At 35.6% G+C, this 12,519-nt stretch overlaps 1 protein-coding gene across 7 annotated transcripts in view; it reads right to left on the bottom strand.

The window, feature by feature from the left end:
• MTF2 (metal response element binding transcription factor 2) overlaps positions 1 to 12,519 on the bottom strand; it is a 93,118-nt gene that overhangs the window by 18,242 nt on the left and 62,357 nt on the right. For 6 of the 7 annotated variants that reach the window (XM_077905472.1, XM_077905475.1, XM_077905469.1 and 3 more), the window contains one exon: positions 4,222 to 11,789. In XM_077905472.1, coding sequence (XP_077761598.1) covers positions 11,740 to 11,789 — 50 coding nt within the window. In that variant the 3' untranslated portion in view covers positions 4,222 to 11,739. Of the gene's footprint in view, positions 1 to 897; positions 981 to 1,515; positions 1,551 to 4,221; positions 11,790 to 12,519 lie in introns of those variants that run through there. The other variant, XR_013384372.1, reaches the window with a different exon arrangement.

The following is a 12,519-nucleotide window of genomic DNA, read 5'->3' as shown; positions in this document are numbered from 1 at the left end:
TTAAAGAGAGAAAGTGCTGGGGCAGAGAGAGAGGAAGATAATCTCAAGCAGACTCTCCACTGAGCACAGAGGCCCCTGTAGTGCTCGATCTCACAACTCTGAGATTTTGCCCTGAGTCAAAATCAAGAGTCAGACGCTTAACTGACTCATCTACCCAGGCAACCCAGCAAGATTTTTTGCAGACAGAGACAAGCTTACTCTAAAATGTATATGGAAAGGCAAAAGACTAAGAACAGGACAAAAGGATGGACAATTTTTAAAAAGAATAAAGTCTACAGTAATCAACACTATGTGATACTGGTAGAGGGACAGATATATAATGGAACAGGGATTCCAGAAATACACCAAAGAAGACCGTATGGTTTTTGACAAAGGTGCAAAAGCAATACAGAAAAGACAGTATTTTAAATAGTCTATAGCAATTGGAATAAACAGGTAAAAACATGAACTTAAATTAAGAAAACTGCAAAGGTTTTCAAAAAAATTTAAAAATCTTTAGTACCATTAGATAGGGCTAGACAAAATTTTCACACCTGACAGTAAATACATGACCCATAAAAGGAAAAACTGATAAGCCAGAACTCATTAGAAGTAAAAACTTTTGGGGATCCCTGGGTGGCTCAGCGGTTTGGCGCCTGCCTTTGGCCCAGGGCGCGATCCTGGAGTCCCGGGATCAAGTCAGGCTCCTGGCATGGAGCCTGCTTCTCCCTCCTCCTGTGTCTCTGTCTCTCTGTCTCTCTCTCTCTCTCTCTCTCTCTCTCTCTCTATATATATATATATATATATATATATATATCTTTAAAAAAAAAAAAGTAAAAACTTTTGCACCAGCAAAGACCCTGTTACAGGGTTAGAAAAAGTAAGCTATAGAAAATAAAATATATGCAAACTACTTACCTGAAAAAGGACCAGATTATACAGTTGACTCTGTGCAGTTGAAACTCGTGTTGTTCAGGGGTCAAGTACATAAATTCTCAAAGCTCAAAACAAGAAAACCAAATCAGTTATAAAAGGGGCAAAAACCATAAAAAACATGTAGATGCCTAATAATCATATGAAAATATATTCAACAAAATGATGTTTCATTAGCTATTAGGAAAATTCAAGTTAAAACCATAATGAAGGTTTATTCCTAGTGACTCAGCAGTTGAGCATCTGCCTTTGGCTCAGGGTGTGATCTCAGAGTCCCAGGGTCGAGTCCCACATCGGGCTCCCTGCATGGAGCCTGCTTCTCCCTCTGCCTATGTCTGTGCCTCTCCCTTTCTCTGTCTCTCATGAATAAATAAATAAAATCTTTTTTTAAAAAATGAAGTATCACTACCCAAATGGCTAATATAAACATCACTAACAGCTGAAACTACTGTAACATTTTCTGTCTTCTAAATTTTTAGAAAGTTACCTGATGCTGACAAGGATGCTAGAAAAATTAGATCACTACATTATTGGTGGGATAAAAAAATGGTAGTCACTGGAAAATATTTTAGCAATTTCTTATAAAATTGAACATGCACTTACCATGCAACCCAGCATTTATACTCTTGGACACATCCCTGAGAAATAAAAATGTGCACATAAAAAGCTGTACACAAGTTACATATAGCAACTTCATATTTAACAGCCTCAAACTAGAAATAACCCACATGCCCTTCAAAGAGTGAAAAACTGGTTAGGGGCACCTGGGTGGCTCAGCTGGTTAAATATCCGATTCGGCTCAGGTCATGATCTCAGGGATACGAAATGGAGCCCCAAGCCAGGCTCACAAGCTGGGCATGGAGTCTGCTTAATATTCTTTGCCCCACTCCACCCACCCCCCCCAAAAAAAACAAATAGTGAATAGTTAAACTTTGGAACATCCATACCCTGGAATACTATGCAGCAATAAAAAGAAACACTTTGGATACATGTAATATTTGGATGGACTTCAAGGGAAATGTTGGGAGGGGGATCTTAAAAGGTTACAAACTGTAAGATTCCTTTTATGTAATATTCTTAAAATAACAAAATTAGATAGAAAACAGATTAGTGGTTGCCAGGTGTTAGGAATGAAGGGAACAAAGGGAATGTAGCTATAAAGACAGCCTTCTGATGAAACAATTCTGTATCTTGATTGTGGTAGTTGCACAAACCTATGTATGATAAAATTACATGAACTATATTAACACACAAATGAATGTGTAAAATTGGTGAAATCTGAATAAACTCTGGATTGTACCAGCATCAACTTTCTAGATTTCATATTGTACTATATGCAAGATGTTACCACTGAAGGAAATGGAAGAGTGTACAGGGACTCCTTGTGGGTATTTTGCAACTTGTGAATATATATTCCAAAATAAAAATTTTATTTTATTTTTTTTTTTTTTAATTTTTTTTTTTTTTTTTTTTTTTTTATTTATGATAGTCACAGAGAGAGAGAGAGAGGCAGAGGCACAGGCAGAGGGAGAAGCAGGCTCCATGCACCGGGAGCCTGATGTGGGATTCGATCCCAGGTCTCCAGGATCGTGCCCTGGGCCAAAGGCAGGCGCCAAACCGCTGCGCCACCCAGGGATCCCCCAAAATAAAAATTTTAAACAAAACGGCACAGATTAACATTATACCTGAAACAGACATTATTAGAATATTGGTATATATGTACATACTCTGAGTGAAGCCAGAACAAGTGATATAATTTAATTATTTTTAAATAAAATTAAAATATTCTCAGTTAAAAACAGATTGTCAGTTTAGGTATTACCTCAATCCTTAAGATTTATTAGTAGAAAGGGGAAACACGATATATTTCAGGGAGCTTAAGAATTGAACTTGATTGTTTTTACATGAAAAATGAAAGTCAAACTTTTTCTTTTGGAATTCTATATTCTAAAAGAGTGTCCAGAGGTTATACTACAATTACGTGGTTATCAGAACACCACCATGGGAAAACCACACCAATTTCCCAATGTTGCACAATCAGCTTTCCGTGTATCTCAACAGAGAAGCTATCCTTGACTTTCTCAAAAGCTGATTTTTCAGTGGACAATCCAGGCATACAAGTATATAATGAAACTCTTGAACACAATGATTGATTGATTCCTTCACCCAAAAGGTAACAAAGTCTTTTTGCTGTAAAGACCCTTAGGATTAAGGCCTATATGGCAGATATGACTGAGAAGCACCTTACTAAATATAATACAAACTACTATAAATTCTTAAATGCCAAAGGGACATAAATTTAAAACCAAATGTGCTAGGAATTACTACTCCACTATCCTTGGACATACAGCAAAGGAGAAAAGGATGAACAAAAACCAGTTTGTTGAGACAGGGGAAGAGGGAAAGTTTAGGTAACATTATGCAAATAGCCCACATATATTATCAAAGGAAGGGTATTTTCTATTTGGCACCCAAGGGAAGATGAGGATGCAGTACCTTTATATCCTCAAAGCATCTAATACAAATTAAAATTATCACAATATTCCAGGTTAAGTTTTAATTTTTAGAATGAGAAAAATTTGAGCATTATTGTCTAGGCCTTTGTAGAACACAAAAGCGAAAAATCTGCCCTTTAAGAGTTGACAGTGTAACTGGAGAGAAAGGCTAGTATTCAGGACTCATCAATTACTCATTTTTCTTAGCTTTATCATTCATTGCTCCAAGAATTTAGCTGGGATCCCTCAAACTTGGGTTGTGTCCTTCTCATGTACTGTTTCAAAGCACTGACCATGACGTATCATAATTAATGCATACAAACCCTCTACCAGACTGACAGCAGAGTATAGGTCTATTCTACCCACGCATCCAGCACAATGCCTAAAAAAAACACAGTATCTGTTAATGCAAAGATGATGCCCACTGTTTAGAAATGAGATGTGAAGTTCAAAACGACAGGAATGATCTTTTAGTAAAAATAAATTAAAAGTCTACAAGTTTAAGGCTATGTTTTTTTAAATTTTTTTTCTTTATTTATGACAGTCACAAACAGAGAGAGAGAGAGAGAGAGAGAGAGGCAGAGACACAGGCAGAGGGAGAAGCAGGCTCCATGCACCAGGAGCCCGACATGGGATTCGATCCCGGGTCTCCAGGATCGCGCCCTGGGCCAAAGGCAGGCGCCAAACCGCTGCGCCACCCAGGGATCCCTAAGGCTATGTTTATGTAACATTATCTCTGGACTGTAGAATGGAAGATTTTTGGAGTTCTGTGTTACACAAATTTCTTGCTAAATCATTTTTATATCACAGAAAATAATAAAGCTTTTCCTTTCTTTTTTTTTAAATATTTTTTTCTTTATTTATGATAGTCACACAGAGAGAGAGAGAGACAGAGACACAGGCAGAGGGAGAAGCAGGCTCCATGCAGGGAGCCCGACGTGGGACTCGATCCCGGGTCTCCAGGATCGCGCCCTGGGCCAAAGGCAGGCGCCAAACCACTGCGCCACCCAGGGATCCCAAGCTTTTCCTTTCAGGGAAAAAAAATAACAGTTGATAAAAGATTTCCTCCCTTGTTTTTCTTATCTACCATATCCAATGCCCTTTTCTTCTAAACCACAGTTTCATTCTCTTAGGACTGCTTCACTAATTCTCTCTTTTGGTGCCAGCTGAGAAACAACTTGGGGTTAAGCAGAAAAGCAATACTTTAGAAACATTAGCATTATTAACTCCAAGTCAGGGTTAAATAGGGCAAAGGAGTACTTTTCACCCCAGGTTAGAATAATTTCTATCACAGGAAAATCCAGTATTGAATACTACCGCAGGTTACTTATAAAAGGGAGAAATTACTTAGTAATATTTAGTTTCCATGGTCCTCTAATACTGGGCTATAGCAAAATGCTTGTCATTTTCTAAACCTAAACTTATACTTTTTAATACCAAAGACAAAATAGTGTAGTTTTTCAGTGAGGTCAGATTCAGTAACTACTTGAATATTTTGATGCTGTTTTTTAGTGTTAGCCAAGAAGCCCACCTGATACTTTTCTATCACTCTGAATATAAGTATTTTAAGTATTATCATTAATTTTTCTCTCCAGGACAGTCTTTTCCTCATTCGTTTTAAAAATCAAACTATTTGCACATTATTTTCTGTATTCTTTTCAGAAAGTATTTCCAATTATTATTTTTATTACAACCTGCTTTTTATGCAACACCACTTTGGACTTAGCAGACATCTGAATTCACAACAGTGTCCACCTACAAAGCCCCACCAATTATTCTATTGGAAACACTTCCAAGTGCTTTTGCTTCAGAATAAAACGTAAGTTTCCCCTGATACAGATATCACTTGCTTTTGTTCAGCTAACACGATAATTCTGCTCTAATTAGTTCTCTATGATAGTATGGTGAGACAGAATATGGTCATATTTTTATTGAAATTTTTCTACAAATTTTCTTCATAGTACCATCATGAAGAAACTTAAGTAAGTTTTAGGGTCTTTGCTTAATGGTGATAAGCAAATTTTTAATACTAAAGAACAGAAGCTTCTGGGAAATGCCTAGCAGTAGCAACTAACAACTATTCTTGCTCAGTAATACAGTCCTACTCCATTTCTTTACTTCTTCCATTACTTTCAAGCATGAACTTTTTATTACAACCACATCTACCTTCCTTACTATTCTCTAAGTAGACCTGCTCCTCATCTATTCCATTTAATATCACTGGCTTCCCAGGTTCTCAAAACTTAAAAGCCTTACCTGCTCAGCCATCAGGTACTGTCAGCTCAGCTCCCTAATCACTCTTAGACATATTCCTACCATTCCCACTGCTTCTACCTCAGATTTATTTACATGCAAATCTAGACTTGGCACTCATCACCATTTCCCTCAAAGTGATGTTACACACCAGTGTCAAAGTAATCTCAAAACACACTATCACGTGGCAGTCTCATCAGAATCCTGACCCTTTTCAGCCTCACCCACATCACATCCCAACCATTTCTGTGTGTAGGCTTAAAGACCTTCTTCCTTCTTTCACTCAATGCCCTATTGTGCTCCCTTTTCTACAGGTTCCTATCTTTCGTGTTCCAGTTTAAACTCCTTCATTAAGTCTTCCGTAATAATTCTTCTCTCAAAATGTCCTCCACAGCCAGCCCCCAGGACAAAAGTAACCTCTCCTGCCTCAAATCCTCTTGCGACTCTAACCCCTTTAAATAACTGAACATACACATTCTTATCTTCCTAGCAAAAAGAAAACTAGGGGATGAAGGTAACTTGCATCTATTCTACATTTTCCTCCTAGTGGTCTCTTGGAAAACTACCGACACCAAAATACCAAATGAGATGTTCAATCTCAACGCCAGGCCTATTCCTACTCTGCTCCTTCATTATGAACTGAGCTTTATTTTCCCTTAGCCTATATATTTAAGCTAACCCACTCTTCAAGGTACAACCTAACAAGTATGACAGCCCAAAACAATCTCATTTCTCTGGTGATATATATATATAGCACCTATTTGGATACTTGGATACCTGGAGTCGCATTTTCCAATGTTATTTAATTCTCAGGTTTATAACCTACCTCCCCAACTGTGCCAGTTTCTATATCTCTTGAACTTTCCCTTAACCAAAGATCACTTCTGAATTTATTTATACTGTTTCTTATCCTATCCTACTTTTGCCAGTCAAAATCTGATCCTCCTTCAAAGCCAAATGCAGAGGCAGCCCAGGTGGCTCAGCAGTTTAGAGCTGCCTTCAGCCCAGGGCCTGATCCTGGAGACCCAGGATCAAGTCCCACATTGGGCTCCCTGCATGGAGCCTGCTTCTCCCTCTGCCTGTGTCTCTGCCTCTCTCTGAGTCTCTCATGAATAAATAAATAAAATATTTTAAAAAAAAAAGCCAAATGCAAACAACATTCTGTTCAGTAAGTCTTTCTCTAGGGGTGCCTGGGTGACTCAGTGGTTGAGTGTCTGCCTTTGGCTTAAGTCCTGATGCGGACTTGATCCTGGGGTCCTGGGATAGAATCCCACATCAGGCTCCCTGCTTCTGTGCCTATGTCTCTGCCTTTCTCTGTGTCTCTCATGAATAAATAAAATCTCTTTTAAAAAAAAATCTTTCTCTAATGTCTCTCCAGGTTCCTATGGAACTTTGACAAGTATTCCATACTACTTACCACATTTCAACTTAAATTTAGCTGTATTTATAGGTCTGTGCCCTTCAAAACTTAAGAACTCAGACCAGGATTCCTAGTATTTCATCTCCCTTCACAGCAACTCCTAGGTATTCAAAGAATGACTGTAGCATTTAAATAAACAGCACAAAATGGTTTGAAATACCATTAGGAACTGAAACATACAAAAAAAAGTCCTGTAATAATACTCGTGGGTTAAATTTTATCTCCCCCTTCCCCAACCAATGCCAAGTCCTAATTTAAGCACCTGTGAATGGACCTTAGTTAGATATAGGGTCTTTATAGGTATAATTAAGTTAAAGATCTTGAGAGAGCATCCTCCTGGTTTTAGGGTGGGGCCTTAATTCAATGACTGCTATCTTTATAAAGAATTAAGAGATTTGGCAGAGGGTAAACTATAAAATTGGAGATAGGAAGTGGAGCAATGTGTCTACAGCCAAGGATTGCTGGCTGCTACCAGAAGGAATCAACCTTGCCACCACCCTGATTTCAGACTTCTAGCCTCTAGAACCGTTAAGAGATAAATTGCTGTGGTTTTAATGCTACCAAGTTTGTGACAAAATGTTATGCCAGCCCTGGGAAACAAATACAAACACCTCAGTTGTATGGCATTTAAGCATCTAGGAAAATAAACTTTTCTTCATTTTCAAAGATAATGAGATTCTTAGGAAATAATTTCTTTGGGTTTTATTTTGCTAAAACTTTATTTTACCTCATTTTATGCAATGGATTTTATTTATAAATAAGTTGTGGCTTATTTTAAACTGAGTTTAGTGCAACCTCTCAATATAAAATGTCCTATGTTAAGGATACAATTTTAAAAGATAAAAACCGGAATCCCTGGGTGGTGCAGCGGTTTGGCGCCTGTCTTTGGCCCAGGGCGCGATCCTGGAGACCTGGGATTGAATCCCACGTCGGGCTCCCGGTGCATGGAGCCTGCTCCTCCCTCTGCCTATGTCTCTGCCTCTGTGTGTGTGTGTGTGTGTGACTATCATAAATAAAAATTTAAAAAAAACATGTTTAAAAAAAATAAAAGATGTAAAACCAAAGTTATACCCATGTATGCTATGAAAAAGAAATCCATGCTATTTCTAAAGCAAATAATTCGTTGTGAATAGATGAAGTTCTATTTTATCACTGTATTTTCACTGCAATATAAATCTGAATGTTCTTAATGGTGAAGGTTCATATTTTCAACCTAACTTGGTATTAGGTATGGACCAACATTTTGTTTATTCTCTATTAAAAAAAATTTAACCCAGCACTTCCCTTTTAATTATTATGCCATGTTTCAAAGTTATCCAACTTTCGCTTAAGTCAGTATGCTTAAGAAACACAAATAATTTCAATGAGCCTAAACTAACTGTAAAGCTCTCAGATTCCAAATATATGTATGACTGTGTATTTTTCTAATTCTGCTTATCTAAGACACCGGCAACTTCCATTAGCAGATAAAATCTATTATAATAACACAGCTGATAACATACATATTTTGTCCAGGAAGGATCCCAAAATAAATCTAAATTGTATTTTAAAGAGCACAAGCCTTTATAATAAGTACTACTTTTTAAGTTCAAACTTAGTTTTAAAATATTTTCAAACTTTTGAAAATCATTTCAAAAATAATTTTTTAAAAGTCAGAAGTTTAATCCTGAAATGTTTTGAATTATACCTCCCACATAAAAAAAAAAGTAACAAGCACAGGTTAACTTAAATTTTACACATTTTCCTGACTTAAGCCAAGTTCATAAAACAAACCAAAGTTATTAGTCTTTCTGCCCAAAGGTCCTGTCCCCATGCTTTAATAAAAGCACCTTTTTTTTGCACCAAAATCAAACAAAAAAATTCAGCTGACATACAAACATTAGTTTACATGAATTTGGTAAAACAATTATTTTCTTAGAAATTATGATCCTCTGAAGCTTGACTGACATTTTAACTGCAATTTCAGCAAAGTACTAATAAGCTAAAATTTTTAGTATCAATTCTTGCACTCATTTAACCTACAAAGTCATGGAAATTCCCAGTCGTTAATTATTGCTCTGATTGAAACATCATCTCCTTTTCTCCTTTTTATTCCTTCAAGCTACCTTTATGACTATTTAGTATGTGCATATAACAAAGCCATGTCAATTTGCTATTCTTATATGACAAGTCCACACTAGACAAGACACTATTTTCTCTTTTCCATAATGCAGAGATGGCATGGGCCATTCAGTCTATCATCTTACGGGAGTGGAAAAGCCACCTGGCTCAACTATGAGCCATGGAGGCAGTTTTGGTTCCTATGTCCCTGTTTATCATCAAATCTGTTCCAGAATCCAAAAGCAGATCCACTGATATTCTTTTGTACTGTAATTTTGCTTTTGTCTAATGATATTGGTTTTGTACTGTAATTTTGCTTTTGTCCTGTTCCACTTTCTAGTTAATAGAAAACAATGGTGCTACGTTTTCCAATACATTTTTGCTATCTTAAGGTAATCTCAACATCGTTTAGAGGCACAAAATAGTCAACCTACTCTAGCCTATGTACTTATTCAGTTGTCAGATTTCTAAAAATCTCAACCACTTATACATTATAAAATAGGAAGCAAGAAAAACAAAATGAGAAATCCTTTTGAGTAATGAATATTTCAAAAGTGGGCTGCTAGTTTTTCAAAGGAAATCACTCTTGAAAACATACTCAAGAATCTTAAAAAAAAAAATCAGAACTGTGGGTAAAATAAGGTTTAAAATTTTTACGTGGTTCTGTCTTTGTGCCAGAAAACCTTGCTTAAATTTTTTTTCAATTCTACAGTGAATTAATAATGTTTAGAAGCAAGGTGGGAGAAAGGAAAGCCACTCATTGCACTGTAAATAAATGTAGTTTATTAATGTGGCACTGCCACAGAAGATATATGTAAAGCAGACAAGTATAATATAAAAGCACCACCTAGCCTAAGTCATGAAGAATACGGACTGATTCCCCTATCCACATTTAGACCTCTGAGACTACCACCATATTATAGCAACATATAATAGATTAATGTTCACAATGTCTCAGTAATTAGGAAAAAGATTAACATGCTAAAGATAGTGTTTTAAAAACATCAGTACTTAATACATTCTAGGAAAATCTTTAATGAAGTGGCATTTTAAATATTTCTGGTCTCATTTAATGGCTTAAAAGTTCTTAAAGAACAAACTATGATTTATGAGGAGGATCAAGAATGAGTTTTTAGCGACACATTTCACTGGAAATTTTACACCCAAAGATAAAAATAACATAGAAAAGTCTCAAATACCAGGTTATGCAAAATTATAATACAAAGGAAAAGCCAGACCTGTTATAGATCCACTCTAGGATTCTGGAAGAGATTTGGTAATAAAAGAATATAGGAATCAAACTGTGGTTCCACAAATCTTAGATGAGCTAATAGGTTTTCCCTTCCAAAACCTTCTCCAATGTGCATCATCTCCTTAAACTTCTCCAGAAAAAGTTTAACTTCACAGATATCTAAGCAAGCTTTATATACTTTGCAAAGGGGACTCAAATTTTCAAAAATCTTGTCTCAAATTCTATATAGGCAAAATTTCCTTACTTCCACTAACAAAGTCAAAGATAAAATACATAAGAGGTCAATTACCAGCCAAAACAATACTAATTGTAACCCTTCACTAAGCATATATTTAGTATTTATACCAAATACTACAACCTCATTTTGAGTTATTATTTATTTACTTATATAAATTGTTATATATCTACAACTACATATGCATAATTTATAGAAACACTATAATAGTAATATTAGATTTTTTTTTAATAAATTTATTTTTTATTGGTGTTCAATTTGACAACATATAGAATAACACCCAGTGCTCATCCCGTCACGTGCCCACCAAATTTTAAAAAGACATTCAAAACATTTGAAAAGCTTGATTTTTTTTTTTTAAGATTTTATTTTAAAGCTTGATTTCTTAAAAGAATTGTTTTTGGTGGGCTATGAAAAACTTACTTTTAATTAGCTGCTAGATATTCATTCAGATATTGTCAACATTTTTTTCTTTTAAGCATTTGACATAATTAATGATGGTTTGAATAAACTTGGTAGAACTCCGTAACAAATGTAAACTAGTTTTATTTAATCCCTAAGTCTAGGCCACACACAAAGCACTAAGGATCAAACATAAAATATCCACAAGGGAATCTGCAGACACTAATAGGCACATGGAGATTACCTCTCACACTACGCCTTCAATATTGAATAGAGCCCTCCAAAAACATTTATCTGCCATATTTCTGTAGCACCGATCTTGCATATATTTTGTTTCATGAACTCAATGGCAGCGCTATCCCTATGATACTCAAGAAAATTCAATGAAAGTAATTAAATATTAAGGAATAAGATTTTTATTGGGTAAAGTTGAGCTCTGGAGGGCCACAAACCATTATCTAAGACTTTTTCTGACCCCTATGAACCAATCTGTCTGTTTTGAGACGGTATCACCCTTACTGTGCATGCATGGGAAGAAAAAGAGAAAAAATTAATTATCTTCTGGTAAATCCAAGAACAAAAATTAGACTAATGATTTTGAACAAGGTATATTTTTGTTTCATCCAATAAGTATATTTTATCATCTATGAAGGTTTTGTTCATTTGTTGCTTAAATCCAGTAGAATTTTCTTGAATAAGATATCACATTCCTTGAAGGTGCTGCAAAAGTAAGGAATTATTATTACTAAGCATTCAGTTTCAATGCTCATCATTTCTAACAGAGAAAATAGCAAACGGAGCAAGCAAAGACTGATTGTGTTGGGCAGAAGTGAGGAAAGGAAGAAAAATAGAGTGAGCTAGTTAATTTGCAGTCTTATCCTAATTTTAAAAATAAAGACAATATAGTGTTTGATCTAGCTATTGCTCTAAGACATTTTAATATAACTTAAAAAGTACAAATATTGTATTTACTCCCATACTATTTGTTATTCAGAGAGCCAATCAGTTTGCTTTCATAGCTTCTCTCATCTCTAAATTTTTATCAGTTTGACATCTGGTTTCTTAACCACTACTAATTATAAAAGAATCCATTACCAGATAAAATTCTCACTTTACATTTAACTGTTAAGTTTTTATTTTCCTGAGGAAAGAAGTTGACTGATCAACTGCCGCAGAAGAAATTAAAGGAGATGTTTGGGAGTGTATTATTTGTAGAAGTATTTAAATATAACTTAAAGACGAAAACTTCCCCACATTAAAAAGGGCATTCTTTTTACTATTTTCCAAAGGTGCATGGACATCTTCCTTTGTCATCACATCCTCATTCAAACAACTCTAGAATTACGTTATACAACAGTCTACTTTAACTATGTAAGTCAGACTATGCTCCAACCAAAACTTAATAGTACCTGATAGGAACTCAACCAAATAGTCCAAAAGAATTCTACTC

The sequence above is a fragment of the Canis aureus genome, chromosome 8, assembly GCF_053574225.1.
Source record: "Canis aureus isolate CA01 chromosome 8, VMU_Caureus_v.1.0, whole genome shotgun sequence".
In the NCBI taxonomy this organism is placed as follows: Eukaryota; Metazoa; Chordata; class Mammalia; order Carnivora; family Canidae; genus Canis; species Canis aureus.
Note: the sequence above shows the minus strand (reverse complement) of the source record. Positions and strands in the feature narration are given on the sequence as shown.